Source organism: Agelaius tricolor, unplaced genomic scaffold (assembly GCF_023055355.1).
Source record: "Agelaius tricolor isolate 1412-34295 unplaced genomic scaffold, bAgeTri1.0.p SCAF_3, whole genome shotgun sequence".
Taxonomy (NCBI): domain Eukaryota; kingdom Metazoa; phylum Chordata; class Aves; order Passeriformes; family Icteridae; genus Agelaius; species Agelaius tricolor.
This window is the reverse complement of record NW_027269263.1, coordinates 62,632,849-62,654,773: the sequence shown is the minus strand read 5'-3', so window position 1 is coordinate 62,654,773 and position 21,925 is coordinate 62,632,849. Positions and strand designations below refer to the sequence as shown.

General features: G+C 40.3%; 1 protein-coding gene across 1 annotated transcript; it reads left to right on the top strand.

Moving 5' to 3' along the window:
- Nucleotides 1-9,114: 9,114 nt before the first annotated feature.
- Nucleotides 9,115-21,478, top strand: HSPA14 (heat shock protein family A (Hsp70) member 14). Its single transcript, XM_071424062.1, has 14 exons — nucleotides 9,115-9,235; nucleotides 9,442-9,522; nucleotides 9,610-9,692; nucleotides 11,479-11,527; nucleotides 12,324-12,417; nucleotides 12,543-12,633; nucleotides 13,629-13,733; nucleotides 14,324-14,485; nucleotides 14,913-15,068; nucleotides 16,284-16,386; nucleotides 17,873-18,085; nucleotides 18,479-18,652; nucleotides 19,494-19,564; nucleotides 20,816-21,478. The coding sequence occupies exons 1-14, from the start codon at nucleotides 9,179-9,181 to the stop codon at nucleotides 20,892-20,894; spliced, it is 1,518 nt and encodes a 505-aa protein (XP_071280163.1). The 5' UTR covers nucleotides 9,115-9,178; the 3' UTR covers nucleotides 20,895-21,478.
- Nucleotides 21,479-21,925: the final 447 nt, after the last annotated feature.

Sequence of the window (21,925 nt, the reverse complement as noted above, 5' to 3'; positions counted from 1 at the left end):
GCAAAAGCAGCACCATGTACTGCCCTGTCTGTGTGTCCTGCCAGCCGTGGGGGAGCAGCTGATAAGAGACCAAAACAAAACTTTCACTCTTCAGAGCCAGTCTTGAAGGCACAGAACATAATATCCAGCATAAACAGAACACATGAATGGGGATACAAGCATCATAACATCACCCTAGGACAGTGCCTGATTGCTCAGCCCTCCTGTGGCTCAGGAGGGAGGATCAGTGGATGTGTCCCAACAGCCTGGGCCCCAGGTCTGCCCAGAATGAGAAGAGGTTTTGTCTCCATAAAAAAATTTAGTTTCCCACAGAAGTGCCAGTTGTTATTTCAGAGGCAGCTCTCTGGGTCCAGGTCACTAAAACCAGAGCATCACACAGTAAAATCTTTGGGTGTCTGGAATTCCTCGGCATTCCCTGAAGCTGTCGCTCAGGAAAAGTGCAGCTGTTTACTCACCAGCACAGCAGCTCCCTCCTCTGCAGCCTTGGCCTTTCCCAGCTTCCTCTGTAAAGGTGGAAGGGAATGTCAGTGTATCTATTCAGTCATCAGCTGATGAGCTGCCAACAGCTCTGTTAATTTTCCCCTGCTGTAATAGTCAGTTTAGGGCCCAAGCCAATGACCAGGGAAGCTGCTGGAAAGAGTCCCACTGATTTCAATGGCTGTCCAACAACACACAGCCATATATGCTGAAAATGAAGCACAAACCACACAAATCTGCTTCTCACAGGCCACAGGACTGTCCTCTGTTATTCATAATTATCATGATTATTGTCATTACTTGGATTTGAATTAATGCCCGTGAGTGCAGATGGACAGAGATTTTTCTGAGCACAAATTCTGCCATTTAACCAGGGCTTTCTCAGAACTTCAAACAAAGAAGAATGGTTCCAGATGCCATTCTTTTCCTTTGCATCCCCACAGCTGCTGACCAGCTATGATGTCCACAGCAAGAACTAAATTTCTCTAAGTGAATTGTAAAAATCTGTCAAAAAATGCTTTACATACAACAATAATAAAAACCTTAAGCTGAACAGCAGAGACTGCCAAAGGAATATTAACAAGTTAGCTAAAGGCAGGGATCATTAACACTTAAAAAAAAATATGACTGCTCTGTAGTTTAAAGAAGAACTGTAATTTCATCTCTTAGGTCTATAGATAACAGTGGGATTGTGGGAAAGGAAGTAGTTCTGTCAGCTCTGCATGAATCCTATTAACACTTTTTTTTTTTTTTAATAAAAGGAGCTCAAAATCTATCACTACTTTGATCTCAGTTCAGTAAAGCTAATCTTGGTGTTGGTTTTAACATGGACATTTAATTGCATTTAATCACCTTCTGCAAAAATCAATTTAGTTGACATGATACTGACCAGGACTGGTCAGCAGAGATAAGAGCTGTGTTCTAGCTACTCCATCCTATTACACTCACCTCTAAGCAAGCAATTAATTAATGTGGTTATCCTCAGAACACCCTTGGGAGGAAGGAAAATGCTGCTCCTGTTTATTTGTTGGTTTGGGGTTTTTTTCAGGTGAAGAACTCAGGGAACAGCAAAAATAAATGGCTTCCACAAGAACATGTGGTAAATCTCTGACAGGGCACAGAATGAACTCCTCGTTTCTAGCTGGCACCCTCATGCCTAAATCCATTCTTTGCCTGCATTAATCACTATCAAATCTGATGCTGATCATAACCTGCTGTGGTAGTCATCTTTTCTGAAACTGCTGGTTTAAACACTGCTCAGTTTTCATAGAATCATGGAACTGTTCAGGTTGGAAAAGGCCTCTAAGAAGATCAAGTCCAACCTTTAACCCACTGTGCTCACCATGACTCCAAGTGCCACACCCAGGCACCTTTTGGAAACTTCCAGGGATGGTGACTCCAATGCCTGACCTCCCTTTCAGCAAATAATTTGCTCCTAATATCTAATTCTAATCTAAATCTTTCCTGTCACAACTTGAGGATATGTCCTCTCATCCTTTTGTAGCCACCTCACCCTGCAGAGTATGAACTTCATGGCAGTGCTCAATGCACACAAGGTTTTCCACTGAGAGCACAAAAGTGAATTTCAGGCACATTTTACCATGTAGTTTGCTTGGAGAGCTCTGAGCTTGCCTCATGGCATCCTTTGTAATTCGTGTCACAACTTAGATCTGCATTATTAACCATAACATTTTTCATTTACAGAGCATCCTCCAGCCAAGGATCTCAGCACACTTCCTATCTATTATTAAAGCCTTTCAACATTCCTGCAGAGTGAACTTGACATCATTTAAGAGATGGAAAAACTGGAACACAGAGAGGAAAATGGAGAAAAATATGCAGATTTGCACTTTTACTGGGGAAAAAAACCCAACGCTGGTATGTATGTTTGAAAGTTCTTAGGCTTGACATAAGTAATGAAGTTGTTTAGCCAACTTTGGTCATCACAGATGTGCCCAAAAATTATACTGCCTGACACAGTCAATAGCAATTCCCCAAGCAGCAATGAGAATATTGTATATTTTTTGTTTTCTTAACACCAAATATACCTGCAATCATCCATGGCATGTGCTTATATTTACTCTACAGTAGTTCATATGAGTTTGATTTCCCTAATAGCCAAATTTCAACAAAGCCTTGTCAAAGGTGACTTGTGCCAGCTCTCTATTCTAGCCTTGGAGTGTGTTTGCTGTGTTTAATTGGCCTTCAGTAGCTCCTGCCTCCTGTCAACAATAATTCACAATTGGCTGAGTGGCAGCAGAGAAGAAATGCACCAGAGTGACCTGAAAGAGCTTCCCATTTTCAGGACAATATTGTTTTCAGAGGAGTCACCAGCAGATTCCCTTGGGATGCTTCAGTGTGGGTGAGCAGCTCATTCAAGGAGCACTCATCAGTGCCCCAGGTACAGTTTGGTTGTTTCAGGTTGTAAGAAAATCAAATTTTTCCTACTTTGAGACTCAAATTTGTGATGTGGAGTGCAAAAAAAAAAAAAAAAGGGTGGTTTATTTTGAAAGTACCCTAAGGTTTTTCAAGAAAAGAAAGAAAACTACCATTCTTGTTTTACAATCCAAATCAGAGATGTTTAATATACTCTATGTCCTCTTAAATATAAACCAGCCTTGGGATACTCTCTAACAAGCACTCTGGTGTGAGTAAAAGAAAATTAAGCTGGCTTCAACTTTGCTGCCGACCTGCGGGGCTGCCAAATAGACGCTGCAGCTGAGCTGTAGCCGAGATTTCGTGCGGCAGTTCTGCCACCTACAGGCACTGAGAGCAGCCCTGCAAGGGGTTTGCCTGCCAAGCTCTCTGTGTACTTCTTTTTTTTGGTCTGCTGAGGGAAGAGTTCACCGCAGTCAGCCCCGACCTTCGACCCATAAAAATATTTTGTTCCGCTTATTATATATTATGGAAATTATTTAACTAATCTGACCTACTAACTGAGCTTGCTTCTTCCCTAACATTTATGTACTGTGGTTATGAAGAAGGGATACTGAAATCAGTTTTATTAAGTGACTTTTGGGATGAGTGGCAAGTGTTAGAGCAAAGCCAGGAATAGCTACAGCCTCCACCAAAGCCCAGCAGCTTTGGGGGTGATGTACAGACAGACCCCCCAACACCATGTGTGCCCAAAATCAGCACTGCAATGAATAAGGATGGTGTCATCACTTTGGGGAATTTAGACAATGAGCTTGAAAAGCCTCTCTTTGTAGAAAAAAGTGAGGGAAATGGAAGTTGTCTAACAGAGATGACAGTACCTCCAGTAAGGCTGTGTAGTCTTACAGCTCTGGCTTGGGGAAGGAGCTGTTTTCAAAGCTGGGTTTAAGTGCCACACAGAGGAGTCCTGTCCAGTGCCCCACAGCCAGGCTCTCACAAAGCTCTCCTGAGAATCCTGACCACTGAGTGCCTCTGTTCACATCCTCAGCCCGGAGATGATCACAGGCCAGTCTTGGAGCTGCCATCCGATCTCCTTGAAGTTTAATTTTCTGAGAATTAAGTCAGAACACACACAAAATAATTAAAAGAAGTTCTCTCATCCCTCTTTCCTCACCCCAAGGGACATTTTAGAGTAAATACTATTTACCAGCTGCAAAACAATCTTTGTTTGATAGAGACACTTGCTTCCACCTTAAAGGCATTAAAGAGGACCTGTGAGGAAGATGGGGACTGAGTTTTTAGCAGGGCCTGTTGCAAGGGGTGATGGTTTTAAATGGAAAGAGGGGTGATATGTATTAGAAATGAGGATATAAGGCTGCTCTGGTTTTTGGATGGCTGAGAGATGGGCCACAGCCTGGAGGAGGAGAAGGGACAGCTGTGACCCTGTGAAAGGTTTGTGCTCCTGCTTTTTCAGCTGGGAGATAACACTAAGGGTTTCATCAGAGCACCCATCTAATTCTGAGCTGAGTTTGATGCATGGTGGGTGTTTGTTGGATGCATGGAGATGTGCAGGACTCCAGTCAGATTGTGGCTGGCTGTTTCTCCTCTTCCTGCCTCAGAGAAATAGCTCTTGCAGAGGAGTGCAAGATCAAATTCCAAACCCAGGCTGCTGCTCCCACTCTTTATTTAGAGGTGGGTTGTTGTCCCATCTATCAGCTCACTCAAGCTCAGTGAAGTGTCTGAACTTCCCATGAGATAAGAACAATTCCCAAAACCAGGAAGGGCAGACAAGGGCTTTTCACTCCTCAGCAAACACCACTTGCCACCACAAACCTCTGCCAAGGAATTTCTTGCCTGCTACCACTCAGGTTTGCTCACACCTGGCAGGAACATTAATTGCTTTGGTTAAGACAAGCAGAATTTCTGTGTGTCCATATGGCCATGTCTGTGGCACAACAACTGGAAAATAACTGTGGGTGTGCTTAGCTGTGTAGGAGTTGTTACCAGGGTGGCCACGAGCACTTTGCAATGCACAGATTACACATTTTGGCTTGGGTTCTAAATACCTGCATGCTGACATAAATGGTGCAACCAGTATTAGGATTTGAAGGAAAGTACAGGAAAAATATTTTGGTTTCTGTATCGGGGCCTATGTTCTCTTTTACCCTCACATTTTGTGTGTCTTCCCAGACTTCCTTCTCTTTTCTTTTGCCAAAAGCATCACGGGGAGCATCCCCCTTCTACAATACCTTTTTCCAGTCCCCACTGCTCTCCTCTGCCCACTTCTATCCTTTTTCTCTTTTCATTCCTCCATTTACAAAAGACAGAAAGGAGCTACAGTTTGGACACCCTCCAAAGGGATTGTTCCCAGCTGTATAAGCTTTGCCTTTGTCACACTGCCATCACCTCTGGAGCATGGACTGTTGGCAGCTGAGCTGCAGCTTTTGGGCACCTCCAGCAAGCTCAGTTACCCAAAAGAAGATTTATCCCATCGTGGAGGGATAGAATGTAAGAAAATAAAGATAGTGCAGAAGGCAATCTCACCCCTGAGGAGCTGCAGCTGTACTGATCACCAAAGATTAGGAACAGGCCTGCCCTTCACAGGCCACAGCTGTGTCCAATAAGGATGAGTGCTATAAAAGAGTGGGGTAGCTGGGTGAGGAGAGGGATGGAGTTTGTCACCTGTACTGAGAAGGAGGCAGTGCTGTGAGGAGCTGCACATGAGAAACCACTGAGAAGGCATGAGACTTTTGAAATAAGATGACAACATCCCATGACTCAAGAACCTTGGGATCTGTTCTGGGACAGACAATTCCTTTGCCACTCCACAACTTTCACCTCTCTGTGAGCTTGGTCCATTCCTTTAACCTTCAACTTATCATTTACAAACGTGGAAAGGACAATCTTTGTTTCAGAGCAATGCAGTGAGATGGCCCAGAGGGGCATTTAGCCTCCCTATGGAAATGAGATGCAAATGAGCACCCAAACCTACACAAGTGCTGTCACCTGGACAGTGTGAGGTGGCCTGGCCTGTCCTTTGATAATTTTGCAGTTCCTTTTATGGGACCACACGAAATCTGTGGAGGTGCTGGCACACTGCTCTGGCCATGATGAATTTCTGTGTTTTTCTGTGAATTTCCATGATGCTGATTTCCCCAGGAGTGATTAGAGATAATTTTTTCCTTCCCTGTCCTGTGGCATTGAGAATGAATTTCTCAACAGCAGTGTAGCTTTCTGGGACAATGAGCTTTGCTTTCAGCAAAGCATTGCTCATGCCTTGTTAGATGATGGAAAACCAGCACTTCAATTCAACCTACAGCACTAGGTACAGAGATATTTCTGTCATATAGGAAGGTTGGATTTATGTTATAGATACATATTATAATATTGGCTTTTTACAAATATTAAAATGGATTCCATATGTGTAGTGTTAGAGTAACTTTGTTATAAATATATATTATTTCTGTTTCTATTTTCAGTTTTTCTGTTGTTAATTAAGCTCAGACATAGTAGTGAAATAGCTGATATAAGTATACTTGTGTTAAAATGCCTGCTTGGATGGGATAGCATCCAATGAACATATGAAGAAGTCACCTGCTACAGATGTGCCAACTTTCAGCACTCACCATGTGAAGACAATGTGGGCCAGGGCCAAAACTGAAATTGATGATAAAAAAGGACTAAAACCACAGCCAAGGAATATGCATGCTCTAAAAAGGTGGACCCAGGGAGGAGATATGCTATATAATTCTTGGAAATGTAAACTAGCTTGGGGAAAGCTTTATTATGCATAAGGGTCTATGAATATGTAACAGGCTGATGTAAGGGAAAAGGTATTTAAGGGGTGTCTCTGAAGATCAGTGCCATGATGCACCCACCATAATAACCACCCCTATGGTCCTGGTCTCCTACTGTCCTTTATTAAACTTTTTACATTTTCATAGGGGAGTGAGCATGTTTTTCACAATTATGAGTGAGAGGAATAGCAGGTTTGTCTTTACAAACAAGCTGTGGGTCTGCTGGTAGATAAAACTAGCACTGGGAGATAAAAGAAACAATGGGAAGGATTCCACTGATGAATGGAAAAAGATATTTGCTTTTACAAACAAACTTTAAGTTTGCTGATAAATGAAATTAGACATTGAAAGACGAAGGAAACAATGGGGAAGAAAAACCCCTAAATTCCATAAGAATTAAAAATTAAAAGCAAGGGTGATACATTAGAGGGAAATCTTTGGTATCAGGTGTATTGGAAAGTCTGTACCTCTCAAGTACCTCAGCCAAGGGGAAAGAGAAGGGAAATGTGGCCAGGAAATTATATAAATATAATATAAGGATATATAATATAATATATGGATAAAAAGGGAGGGGAGGCTGCATCCTCCAAAAATTTGAGAGATCCCAGGAGAATGCCCCATGGCCTCTCCCTTTATTCAAATGAAGTAAAAGGACTCCTCTGTCTCCTTTTTAGACATAAGCCTCTGATGTGAGTGGATTAATTTTCCTAACAGGAGGAATTTCTTCACAGAAATGATGATTAGACAGTGGAACAGGCTGCCCAGGGAGGTGGTGGAGTCACCATCACTGGGAATGCTTGAGGAAAGTCTGGACAAGGCACTCAGGGCCATGGTCTGGTTGGCAGGATGGTGTTTGGTCACTGGTTGGACTCAGTGATCTCAGAAGTCTTTTTCCAACTGTGAAAAATGAATATTTTATGATTGGCTTTTTGCAAATATTAAAATTAATATTATATGTGTTGTGTTAGAAAGTTATGCTGTGTTAATTTTCTTAAGTACTGTGTCAAGTATAGTTTTGGGTTATAATATAATGTTAAAATAGAAACTGTGCTATGTAAGATACTTCTTTTTAAATAAAGGATTTGCACCAAGATAGCAGCCACAGGACACCTAAATCTTTCAAAGAAAAAGAATTTATTGCTCCATTATCAGAAGAAATGAACTTCCCATCTCGCTCAGCCTTGAACATACTGTCAGGATGCAGAGGAAGAAGCTGACACTGGCCAGACAGAATCCTGTGTTTGAATGGAATTTATGCATCATGTATGAGGTGTATGAATATGCAACAGGCTATTGTTTTTAAGGGTTAATCCTCTGTTAATGTGTGTCCTTTTTCGGGGTGGTGCTGCCCAGAAAAAGGTACCCGGAGGTCCGTAACTCTTTGTCTCTATTGTCTCATATTGTCCTAATCCTAATTGTCCAAATTATTATTACTCTAATTATGTTGCTATTTTTATAACCTTTTTATTACTATTAAACTTCCAAAATTTTAAAAACGAGTGACTGGCATTTTTCACACAACCTAATGGAAAAGGTTCTGCGATTCTGAGATTGCCAACCTCTCCCTTCATGCGCTTCACTGCCAGTAATCAAACCGTGTGAAAAACACCAATCACTTGTTTTTAAAATTTTAAAAGTTTAATAGTAATAAAATAGTAATACAATTAGAGTAATAATAATTTGGACAGTTTGAATTAGGACAATATGAGACAATAGAGACAAAGAGTTACGGACGTCCGGGTACCTTTTTTCTGAGTAGCACCAGCCCAAAAAAGGACACCTGTTAACAAAGGATTAACCCTTAAAAACAACAGCCTGTTGCATATTCATACACTTCATACATGATGCATAAATTCCATTCAAACACAGGATTCTGTCTGGTCATCGCCAACTTCTTCCTCTGAATCCTAGCAGCGCCTTCGAGGTGGGAAGAAGTTCGTTTTTTCTGATAAGAGAGCAAAATTCTTTTTCTCTGAAAGATTCAGGTGTCCTGTGGCTGCTATCTCACTGCGAGTCCTTTCTTTAAAAAAAATATCCTACATAGCCCAGTGTCTATTTTAACATTTTTTAATAACCTAAATCTATATTTAACACACTACTTAAGAGAATTAATACAGCATAACTTTCTAACACAACACATATAATATTCATTTTAATATTTGCGAAAAGCCAATCATAAAATACGCATTTTTCACAACCGCGAGAGGCCCAGCGACTTAAACCACACGCACACTTGCCGCTTTCTCCGCTTTGATCTCGATTCTCTAATTTAATTTCTCTATTTTCTAGTTCCTGCACTTTAACTCCCATTTTCTCTCCGCCGCTGTCCCGGGTTACGCAATCCCTCACGGAGCCGCCTCAGCGCCGCTTCCCGCCAAAACCCGCGCGCCTCGCGCGCGCAGTCTGCCCCCGTTGCTATGCGCGATGACGCCACTCGCCCTGCTTTTTTCTCATTGGCTGTCCCGCCGGTGACGGCACAGCGCGGCGCGGGATTGGCTGGGAGCGGGCCCGCGCGAGGCACGTCGGGGGCAATGGCGGCCATCGGGGTGCACCTGGGAGCCACCTGTGCGTGTGCCGCCGTGTACAAGGTGAGGGCAGGGCGCGCTCGGGGGGCTCGGACACAGGCAGGGGCAGCGCCAGCGCCGCTCGGGGGCAGGGGCAGCGCCGCTCAGGGGGTGCGGGCAGGGGTTCTGCCGCTCGGGGGGCCCGGGCATGGCCGTTCGGAGAGGCCCCTCTGCGGTGCAGCCCCCCACAGGCTCACGGTCTGCCTCCCTCTCTCTCTCTCTCCCCTCAGGATGGTCGCGCCGACGTGGTCGCCAACGACGCCGGGGACAGGGTCACCCCCGCGGTCGTGGCGTTCTCGGAGAGCGAGGAGGTGAGGCTGCCCCTCCGCGGGGTGCTCTGGGGTGGCTCTGCCTGCTACTTAGCTTTTCCATTTTGTTTTCATTTATTTTTCCCTCAGGTTGTTGGCTTAGCTGCGAAGCAAAGCAGGATAAGAAATATTTCAAACACTGTCGTGAAAGTGAAGCAGATCCTTGGGCGAAGGTAAGAGAAGGGCTGTGGAAGGGGCAGTGAGAAATTACGGAATTTACAGAGTGACTGGTTTGGAAGGGACCTTAAAGATCATGGAGTCCAACCATGCCCCAACACCTTGTGAAAAACGCAAATAACTTGGATTTATACTTTTAAAAAGTTTAATGATAATAAAATGGCTATAAAAATAGCAACATAATTAGAGTAACAATAATTTGGACAATTTGGATTAGGACAGTATGAGACAACAGAAACAAAGAGTTATGGACAGTCTGGGTACCTTTTTCTGGGCAAAATAAGCCTGAAAAAGACCCACGTTAATAGAGGATTAACCCTTAAAAGCAATAGCCTGTTGCATATTCATACACCTCATACATGATGCATAAATTCTATTCAAACACAGGATTCTGTCTGGTCAGTGTCAGCTTCTTCCTCTGAATCCTAATGGTGTCTTCAAGGCTGAGTGAGGCAGGATGAAGTTCATCTCTTCTGATAAGAGAGCAAAACATTCTTTTTCTTTGAAAGATTTAGGTGTCCTGCAAGTCCTTTCTTTAAAAAAAAGTATCTTACATAGCATAGTTTCTATTTTAGCATTATGTTATAACCCAAAACTATATTTACCATGCTACTTAAGAGAATTATTACAGCATAACTTTCTAACATAACACATATAATATTCATTTTAATATTTGTGAAAAGCCAATCATAAAATATTCATTTTTCACAACCTCAACTAAACCATGGCACCAAGTGCCATATCTAGGCTTTTCTTAAACACATCCAGGGATGGTAACTGCACCCATTTTTTCCCATTTAAAGCTGGTTTAATGTTTCAGCACTAATACTGAAGGCATCTCATAAAAAATCATTCTGTTATCACAGAGTAACTGAAGGGTTTTGATTGGAAGGGATTTTAATGATCACCTCCCTTCCAACGCCCTTGTCAGGGCAGGGACACCTTCCCCTAGACCAGGTTGGTACTGTGAGCTTCTTAGCATGTATTTTCTTCCAGCAGCAAAGAGATGCTTCTGAAAATACAAAAGTAGAGAAGAAAAATTGTATTTTAGGTCTGAACTTGTCTGTGAAAATCAAGTTGTGAAACGTAGTGGCCAGTTGCATGTATGCTTTTCATACATACTTCAGTTTTCTTAACTATGATTTTTTGTCACCTGGTTGCTCTTCTGTAAAATCCACTGTGGTTTTGTTTGCATGAAACTTTGTGTTGCTTCTATTGCAATAGTGAAACTGTTGATTAGTGCCTTTTGTGATTCCTGTTAGAGAGCTGTGATAATTTGCACTGGCAATTACAGTGACAGTAGAACTAAACCTCTTGAGTTGGAGTAAACATCAGAGATGTGACAAAACTTTTTAGTGATGACCTAGCTGTGTGTTACAGCCCTTTTATTGACTGGAGCTGACAAGATGTTGTCCATTCTGTATTTTTCAGATGCAGAACTTCACTGAAATATTTTATAAATGTTCATGGGGGATAGCAGGTTAAAACAACGTGTTGGGTTTGCTTTTCCTTTTCCGTAATTATTAGGTATTTTTTCAATGATAAGTTTTAGGAAAGGAGAATAAAAAATGCCACCAGTCAGAACTTTTGGGTTTTCTTTTACTCTATAAATGTATGGTTTTCTTCTACTCTATAAATGTATCTGTAGAGTGAAACCAAGAATTTGTGGTTCAAGCACAGCTTGATGTGTTAGAAATGTTAAAAGGAATATCAGCAAGATGCATCTGTGCAATTAACCTTGAATGCATGATTGATTTTGTTATTTTCAATTTTTATGGACAGCTCTGGTGACCCTCAGGCAAAGAAATATATTGCAGAAAGCAAATGCTCTGTGAGTATGATGATTTATATCATTTTATTATTGCTTGGGCCATACCATGTCTGTGTTCTGTAGTGATCAGCTCTCATCATATGATGTCCCTTTGCTGCTGTGTGGAATGTTTCTGTTTTTGTCCAGTAGATAACCATGTTCTGGGGTCTGCCAGCATAATATACTTAGTTCCAACAGAATTTTTTCTCTCTTGGCCATCCTTTAAACAGATGAATCCTAATATATTTAGGTAGTAGCATTGTGGTTTTTCTTAGAGCTGGTGGAAGATACTCAAGTTGCAGCACCTTGTGGTTAACATCTTTAACCAGCTGATTTAATCTCAGTATTTAATATGCATAATGCTGTCCTTGTTGCTGGAAAATTTTGCAAAACAGGAGAAAAATTCTCCTGGAAAATGCATTCATAACAAATGGGTGAGATTTCTGCTGTTCATATTGGTGTGATTTTATCACACTGGGATAAAATCACACCAATATAAACAGCTGGGACTTTTCTTATGGAATATAACTAGGAGTGTACTTTTGCTCTGAACATTGCTTTTGTACTCAGGAAAATTTAATAGAAAGGGAGTCAAGAAAGACAGTTTCAAGTCTTAACTGTCCCTGTTGTGTCTGTCATATGCTACAGGTCTTTGATAAGCATGTTGAAAGTGTTTATTCCCTTGTAGTAGAATGCTAAGGCAGGGAGTGTTTACACAGTCCAGTGCTTTTTACTTTAAACAGAGCCTAAATTAAACATTACTTTTTGTTATTGACCAAATTGCTGTCTGACCAAGGTGTGTTGGTTTTGTTTACAGATGATTGAGAAGAATGGGAAACTTCAGTATGAAATAGATAACAAACTTATTAACCCAGAAGATGTGGCAAAACTAATTTTCAGTAAAATGAAAGGTATATAATAATTAAATTAATTTACATGTTTTAGCTTTTTAAGCTGTCCTTTTATTTTTTAAGATGTCATATATTTTTTCATTATTTGCTTTTAATCACCATGCTCTGCCTGTGTTTCTAAACAGAGACTGCCCAGTCTGCATTGGGTTCAGATGTGAATGATGTTGTTGTCACTGTACCATTTGATTTTGGAGAGAATCAGAAAAATGCCCTTGGGTAAGAGCATTGAGGTTTTTCTGATATTTTATGTGCCTAAAGCAGATGCACTTGAAGACCAGCACTGGGAATTCTGCTGCTGACCTTCAATTTATGATCATCAGTCAAGATACTGAGATGTTATTTAAACTGGGAAAATATGAAAGCAAGAGATTTAATTATGAGTGGAAAACTTTCAATGGGAATTTGCTGATGTGACCAAAAGGAAATTCTGAATCACTGAAGTGAGAGGAAATTTTAATTTCATCAAGGATAGAATTGCATTTCAGATCAGGATCTTCAGTGACCCCTTTGAAATGCAAATAGTTTCTCACCCTCCTCCTAATTTCCCCTCCCTGCCCTCCACCCTCCCCAGAGTGGTGCTACATGGCCTCTTGAAGACTGCTTTGTAAACATAAGCATGCTTAAAGCTGAGTATAAATGGCAGCATCTATTTTTGCCTTCTGATATGTAGAAGCCTTTACATTTAACTGGCATGAAAGAAATAAATAAAACACACCTAAAAGTTGGTCAGAAAGCAGCAAGCTGGGGATTTGCAATGTCTATAATGAAACATTCTATTGCTCTGGTACAATTTCAAAGTGGAGGAAACAAGTTGTAGGGTATTCCCAGGGTTACTGAAGTTTCAAGAAAACATGTAAATTAAATGTTGCAAGTAAGGCATGGCGACTTAATTTTGTTACCTGTTGAAATAATGTATCAAAGAATTTTAACAGCACACCTGATAAGTTACCAAATTTGATTTAGGGTGGGGTGTAGTTGCAGGGTTTTTTGCAGTTTTTATGGGATATGTAGTCTGATAGACCAGTGTTTTCTTTGATAGTGAGCACACAGAAAATCCAGTTCTTTGAAGAACACAGTAGCAACTGACCTTGGTACTTTTTCAGTCACTCAGTTTTGTTGATACCATGCTATAAAGAAGGTCTGATTAGGTGGCACATGTAGTTCAGGTGAAATCTTAAAGTAAAATGAAATGCTGTTGTGGCTCATTGCAGGGAAGCAGCTGCAGCTGCTGGGTTCAATGTTATGAGATTAATTCATGAACCATCTGCAGCTCTCCTTGCTTATGGAATTGGCCAAGACTCACCTACTGGGAAAAGGTAAAATCCCAATATTTTATTTATTTTTAAGCTGCTGTACCTAAATGCTGAGAAGTCTTAAATGAGGGAATGCCATGTTGCCTTAGCATGAGGCTTGTTTTGCTTTTTTCTCTTAAGACAATAAGCATTTAGAAGTTGTAACTTTGTAGTGTATTAAATCCCTTTGCTTTGGTCTTTATACTTTGAGAATTGTCTTTAAAGATTTGTTCCCATTTTCCAACTTTCTGTTTAATAAGCTGATTGCCTTGAAGAAAAATGCATTCCCTTTTAAACATATTTTGGCATAGCTGGTTTTAATTGTGGGGAGATGGGATCATTTTATGTTGGCTGGAAGAACTAAAGCAGAGCTCCTGGGTTCAGTAAGTGCATCTGGTTGAATATATTCATCTTTATGAATATGTAATTAATTCACTTTCAAAATACTAAAGACTGCTGTCAGTTTTAACTTTTTTGTTCTTCTTGTGGTGTGGTGTTTCTTTACCATTCTCATATATTTCTTGTCTGATTAAAACCTTCAATACATGGTGGTAACCTTATAACAATGTGTCAAAATTAATGCTACTTTCAATTTCATTTTTTTCATGTGGCAGCAACGTGCTGGTTTATAAACTGGGTGGAACATCACTTTCTATCACAGTCATAGAAGTAAACAGTGGAATATATCGTGTACTTGCTACGAACACAGATGATGGCATTGGTGGGGTTTGCTTCACAGAAGCTCTAGCACAACACTTAGCTTCTGAATTTCAGAGGTAAGATTTGAATTCCAAGCATGTTGCTGTTAGGACAGGATCTTCATTATGTGGTGCTTGCTTAAAAAAAAAAAAATTAGCAGAATTTCTGTTGGTGAAATGGTTCAAGTAAAGATGATGCTGAAGGAGCAGTCTGACTGCCCCAAACAGGAGGAAGTCAGGGGAATGCCTGGGAGGAGGAAGACTGGGAAATGCCTGAGTGTGGGTGAATGTTGCCTGAAGTTGGTGTTAAACTGTAAGGGCTCAGCTGTGGACTCCTTTGTGTCCAAATGATGTGTGCAAACTTTCAGCAGTGGCATTGTAGTTAATGCTAAAATGTTTACAGAAAAAAGTGCAAGAGCTCTAACCTGTTCTTCCTTTCAGAAAGTTACCATCAAATTCCTGTCTTTTTAAACTGGTATCATCTTTTGGGGGTTTTTTTTAATAGGTCTTGTAAACATGATATTAGAGGAAATCCCAGAGCCATGATGAAGTTAATGAACAGTGCTGATATTGCAAAACACTCTTTATCCACCCTGGGAAGTGCAAACTGTTTTGTGGATTCATTGTATGATGGATTGGATTTTGATTGCAATGTGTCCAGGTAAGGCAGATCTTGAAGCTACTGAAATTTTTCTAGGTGGTATTATGGATATTCAGTAAGCTTTGATTTCTGATGGTGTTTATTTTAGAGAAGGAAGTAAGATTGAAGGCAAACCTGCTGTTTCATGTTGATGGTTCTCTTCTGCTGCAATCTGTAGTGGTCAGGGCAGTCACAGTAACAGTGTTGATGGTTAGAAAATGATTTTGCAAAAAGGCACAATGAGACCCCATCTTCAGAGTCTGGTTGTTGATTGGAGGGGAGTAGATACTGCAGTGACTCAAGGTGGCTGTTTCCTTCCCCATACTGTTTTTGTTGTACTTTCCTTACAGAAAAGATGGCATGTGGACTCTTCACTTAAATGAGATCCAGAATGGTAGGAGTCCTGCAAGTCTTGATGTTGCTTCTCAGTGAGAGCTGGACTAGAAAGACATTTTCTGTCTTTTTGTTCCTACTGCTGGGTCCTACTCAGTCTCTTTTCCCTTGGGATGATCTCTTACTGAGATTTTTAGCTCACTTTGATTGCTCTTCTAGGCAGCAGCAGCTTTAGCAAAATGAAACAGACTTTTCCATTCCAGAACTGCAGCAGTTGGAGCTGCTCAAATAAGGCACAGCATGTTTGAAAGTGTGAGAAGCAATACTGTATAAATGGGGTCAGCTCCATTTGGATCAGGATGCCAGTCCTGTGGATCAGTGTTGCAGACTTTGGTTTGTGATAGTCATTCAGAGTAGAACTTCCTTTGCAGGCCTGAAATAGACAAAGGCAAGCACAAGTTTGCTTTTTAATTTGCTTAATCTGCTCCCTGTGTGAAAATCAGGGCACAGCTTGATTTGCCTCTAAAAATTAAATCCTTGTATTCATTTAACAGATCATTAAGCAGTTCCAGAATTTTTCTTTTTTTTTTTTTTTTTTTTGTATGAGTCAAGACAGCAATACTGGTGTTGTCAAGACAACAATACTGGTTTTTTTCCTCTGGAGTACACTGAAGAATGAATGTACATTCATGTAGGTGTTGTTGAGAGAACTAATAGCACAGGTACTTCCACAACAACTAAATTGCTTGAAGATTAATGATGGGAAAATACTATTTTTTTAAAATCCTTTAGTACCAGCTGGAGAACTAAAGTGTATTCTAAAAATTACTGTTCTTCCATTTCAGGTACTTGTCTCTAATGGATGACATGATCCTTTTTGAATGTTTTATTTTTCTCTTTTAGGGCCAGATTTGAACTTATCTGTTCTTCACTTTTTAGTAAATGTGTAGAAGCAATTAAAAAGCTCTTGCAGCAAGTTGGATTTACAGCAGATGACATTAATAAGGTAATAATAGAAATCATGTGTCTGTAGGACACTTCCACAAGAACAAAGCTTGTGGGGCCTGTCTTCCTTGCAGACTGAGATTATGTCGTGATATATTTAAGCAGTTTTGACTGGGATCTAACAAAGTCTGTAGATTCAGGATCTTTAGAACTGTTGTATTTGCTTTCATTTCAGGTATCTGAAGTTAAGTATAAGGTATAGTAACATTCAGTTGTGTGTTTTTATTGCTGCATATCGAGTGGTGGGGAGGATTTGTCTCCTTTTGGTGTATTTGTGTAACTGCCCAAATTCAAGCTGAGGAGTACCTTCCTTAAGTTCAGTCTGTGGGCTTTGTTCTGCCTGCATTGAACTTCGGACAGGGTTTGCTGACACTTCTGAAGAAAGGCAAAGTTTTGACTTAAACTTGAACAGATCACTAAGTGTCCACTTGGTGCTTGTGCTCCTCCTTGCTGGCTTAAAAACAGCAGGAGGTGCCAAACCAGAGAGTGCTTTAGTCCCAAAGATGTGAGCAAGGCAGCAGACAGCAGTAGTTTGATTCATGTCTCTCTTGCCTTGGTGTAAGAGGGGAAATTCATTTCACCCCCTTTGTACCTGTGCTTGGCAAGTGGTGCTGCATTCATTGCTGCCAGAATTGGCTCATCAGGTCTGCAGCTGGAGCTGCCTGGTGCTTTCAGTGACACTTGATGCTGTTTCAGACTTTTAATTAGTGTTTTTTTGTGTCACATCTCAGTTTCTCTGATTGATAATGAAGTATCCCAGGCCACTGTTCAAAGAATGGGTTTTGTTTTCTGGTGGCAGTGGTTTTTAGGTGGCCTTTCAGGCGCTTTCAGGCTTTAGTGCTTTGGATGGAGGGCAGTGGAACACTTCAAATGTAAAAATAAATAACTTCAGAGGTGTAAATTAGGTTTATGTTTTACATGAGGAAAAGTAGGCGTTAGCTTTCTTTCTAGATCTGGCTAATTTCAACAAAGTCTCTGTAATAAGACTTGGATTTCTGGATAAAACCTGACTTGCTCCTTCCTAAAGGTGCATGATGGAAGTGTGAGTGGCAAGCAGCACAAGTTACAGCATGGGGAAATTTTAGATTCCAGGAAAGGAATGTGTAGTATGAGGGAAATCAGATGCTGAATTAAGGGGCTACAGAGTCTGTGGAATACAGTGTCTGTGCAGGAAAGGTCCTGAGCAGCCTGTTGTAACTGTGCCTGGTCTGGCCAGGAGGTTGGACTAGATCACCTTTGAAAGTCCCTTTGAACCTGATGTTCTTTTTGTGATGAATTTTTCAATTTTCAAGGTGTTACTTTATTTAGGTGACTGTTGCTGTAAGAGAAAACAAAAGTATCAAGTCAACCAAAGATTACATCAATTTTTATATCAACAACTGCAGATGATAAAATATCCCAGAGCAGTTTCCATTTTTGCACAGCAGGGTGTGACCTGTTTTATTTCACAGACTAAAGATTTGAGATTATTATGATGTATTTTCCAGGTAGTTCTTTGTGGTGGGTCTGCTCGAATCCCAAAGCTACAGCAGCTGATCAAAGATATTTTCCCAACTGTGGAATTACTGAATTCAATTCCTCCAGATGAAGTTATTCCCATTGGTGCAGCCATAGAGGCAGGAATTCTGCTAGGAAAAGAGAATACCTTGTTAGAAGAAGATGCACTCATTGAGTGTTCTGCCAAAGATATTCTTCTTAAGGTAAGGCTAAAATTAGAATATTAGAAAATTTTCCTGCTGCAGTGAATGTATAGCACTGATTATGTGTGATCAATGTTAGAGAAACAGCGTTGGTTTGTTACTACTGCTGCAGATTTGCTATAGATCAGCAGTACATGGTAACTTAGGTTTATTGATAAAAAAAATTGACAGGAAAAACTGATTTTAAGGGGAGATAATTGTTTCTTTCCTATGTTGCAATAGCTGGACTTGTCATTGGTAGGAATGTCAGGGTTTTTACTTGCTGGGATGGTAAATGTGACAGAGGGAATGAAGCTTGGACTTCCTTTCTTGTGGAGCATTGTTGTAACACTTGCAGCTCAATGAAGCACTTAAAGAAAAACATGAACTATGTTCTTTTTATTCTTTTTTAAGGGAGTAGACGAGTCAGGGGCTGACAAATTCACAGTGCTGTTTCCATCAGGGACACCACTGCCAGCTCGAAGGCAGCACACCCTGCATGCTCCTGGAAACATTTCCTCTGTGTGCCTTGAGCTCTACGAGTCATTGGGGAAGAGTCCCATGAATGAAGAAGAGAAATTTGCACAGGTGAGTGTGTGCACACTCCTGTGCAGTTTTAACAGCAGCCTCCTGGGGAAAAAAAATGGAAACCAATTTCACCAACACCAAGATTTATTGTTAGGAAATTACAGTGACATGCATTTCTTTGGTATTGGTCTTTTAATTCTTCTTCTGCACATGCAAAATATTGACCTACTTTGTAAAGTACTGAAGTTTCCCTTTTGAATTCCTGAATGGCTGACAGGATTTGACACATGGCACTACTGTAAAAATATCACCTGGGATGAGAGATCTTTACCAGTGATTCCAGTCGTACACAGATCCTTGAACATTTTAAAAATAAAACTGATGAAGAAAATGGTATAGCTAATGTGTTGATCTCCCTTTTTGATCTCCCTAGATTGGACATTGTTATTAAGTGTTGAATTTGGTTTATCATAGTGGTAAGATGAAATGTTTTTTTCAAGTGAGGGTTTAAAGTTGTTTAGGAATCAACCTACAGAGAGATCACAGCTTTTTTGAAACAGTTGTGCTTTCCTTGGAAAGCATCAGGGAAGGGGCAATGTGTCTGAAATTGATGGAATATTTAAGAAGATTGTTATTCCACCTTAATTCTGCCCAAAGAACTTTAAAGGGGATAGGGAAGGGTGTTACCTAATAATTACAGTTCTGATTCTAAAGGATGCTGTGGGAGTGATAGGTACATCATCTATCTTGGGCATACATCCTGAACCAAAGCATAAAAACAATAGTGCAAATAGCTAAAATGCATGAATTTTAGCATCTTAGCTGTTGTGTCACTTCCCTTGAACTGCTGAACAAGAACTTGAAAAATCTAATGTAATCAAACCTTTTTTTTTTTTAATAGATTGTACTCCAGGATTTAGATAAAAAGGAGAATGGCCTACATGATATATTAACTGTTCTCACAATGAAAAGGTACCCAAAGCACTTGTTCTGCTGTTTGCCCTGCTATGTCACACTTCTGACAGTCTTTGCTTCTGTTACAGAGTATTTAATTTTTTTTTTTGAGAGAGAAATGTCAGCATTTCTTTGGTCACAGGGCTGTACAGTCCTAGCAGGGGTAAATTCTGTAGAAATGTGGGTTTTCTGCAGTACCTTTGGTGCTGTCATTGTTTGATTCTTAAAGAAACAAAGCTTAATACAATTGTGTAGATTATTTTTAGCAACTCCTGAACTGTTGATCAGTTTGACCATGCATGAGAGCAGTCAGGATCTCAGACTTCCTCTGGAAGTGGGTTGGGGAGCTTTGCTGAATGCCCACACTCTTGGGAAAAGCTGAGGAGGTTTTGTCTTTTTTAGTTTTAATCTTTTTAGGATTGTAGAATTTACAGTGGCCCTGTCCTTTCAGAGGCAGGCTTGTTAAACAGAGAAACAGTGCCACAGGAAATTTCTACTTGCTATTTAAGTTTCAAAATACTTCGTTTTCTTATGTTAGCTGTCAGGTGTATTAATGCCTGTTAACAGACCTCACCCAAAATGCCTGGTTTGTCATACAGAGATTTATACTGAGCACTGATAAGGAAAACATTTTGGGGAAAACATTATAGATGCAACTCTGTCATGTAGAAAAACATCATTATTTGGAAGGAGGTTTAAGAAATATTTGAGTGTAAAAGGGAGAGGAAGTTTAGTAGGGAACATCTATTTGTACCTAAATTTACTCTGTGTGACTGTATGCCTAGCTGAAATAGGGCTCAATACTGTTTCTAAAGTCTTGGATTTTAACAATTAAAGTTTTCCTTGTTGAAGGAGATCCTTGGAATTTAAAGACTACTTACACTTCAAAAGTCAAGTTCTCATGCTATGACAAGAAATGTTTATCAATCCACTGCTCTTACTTAGTTGAATAATATTACCATATATTCTATTTACAAACCTGTAGAAAATAAATTCAATTGCAATATTTAAATGTGTTCTTTGATTAATTCCAACATATGTAGAGAAGATAGATGCTTTAAGGGCAAAAAGTGCATATAAAAACAATGACTAAATTAAACTTAATTTCATAAACCCATTTCATCTGTGTTGAAGCATGTTTGTCCCTGGATATTTTGATGCTGATCTGTCATCCTTTCATCTGTGTGAACACTGTTGCTTATCCTCTCTGTCACATGCAGTAAGTGTGGTGTTGAGATAATCCTAAACATAACTCTCTCTTTTATCTAGGGATGGGTCCTTGCACGTCACCTGCACAGATCAAGATACTGGAAAGTGTGAAATCATCACTGTTGAAGTGGCATCATAGGCCATTTTGGAAGGCAACATTTTTCTAACTTGATTTTTGTCTCTTACTGGCTTTTCTGCCAAAGCAGTGACTCTCTGTGATGTCACTCATGATTCTTAGAGGACTGTAATAAACTAAAATGCCACCAAGTTATTTTGCCACCAAGTCTGTTTTAGAGTGTGGTGCAAAACATTAGTCAAGACATGTGAACAGCAGATTGTTGAATTACCAGCACTTGGTTTACAAAATGCAAAGCACAAATGCCTGTGGTTCAGCAACAAGCATATTACATAGTTTGAAGATTTTTCCTTGACTAATCAGGTCTTGTACCCATTCAGCCAGTGCACCTGTGGCTTCAGTAGTATAGCTCTGAACCAGTGAGAATGAGACTGGTGAAAATCTACTCATTTTATACCAGAATCCTGTGGTGTCTTGATATTGCCCAAAACCATGAAGGTGGAGCCCATTTGTGCTGGCCTCTTGAGCAGATGAATTTTTTTTTTCAAAAGTTTTTTCTGTAAAATGTTTTTTTTCATATTACCTGAGAAATGTAAGAATTAAGTGTGCTTATTTATATGTTATTAAAAATACATTTTTTATGCAGATCCTGGCAATCTCCATTATGTGTGGTACTGTTTTAAATCTGTATTGTCATACATTTGTGTGGGTAGCAGTTGGCAGGTTTTTGCAATAATGAGATGAGCAGGCAAGTGTGGTTATGGAATATGAGGGTGTCAGCCTAAAGTGCAGTAAAGGGACAACAGTTCAGTGCTTACAACAGTGTAAAACACTGCAAATGTCACAGAGAAGCCTCAAGAATTAGAGAACACAGCACGGGATCCCAGTCTGGGTTTCCAGAGCGTTATATTCCATTACCTGCCTGAACGGAGCCTTCCTGTCAGTGGTTCCCTGGGAAAAAGAGCCCCAGGATGAGAGGTTAGTGACTCAGCTGTGACAGGAGAGCTTTGGGTGGGACAGTGGGAGGAATTTCTTCACATTAAAGGTAATTAGACATTGGAATGGGCTGCCCAAGGGAGGTGGTTAATTAAACA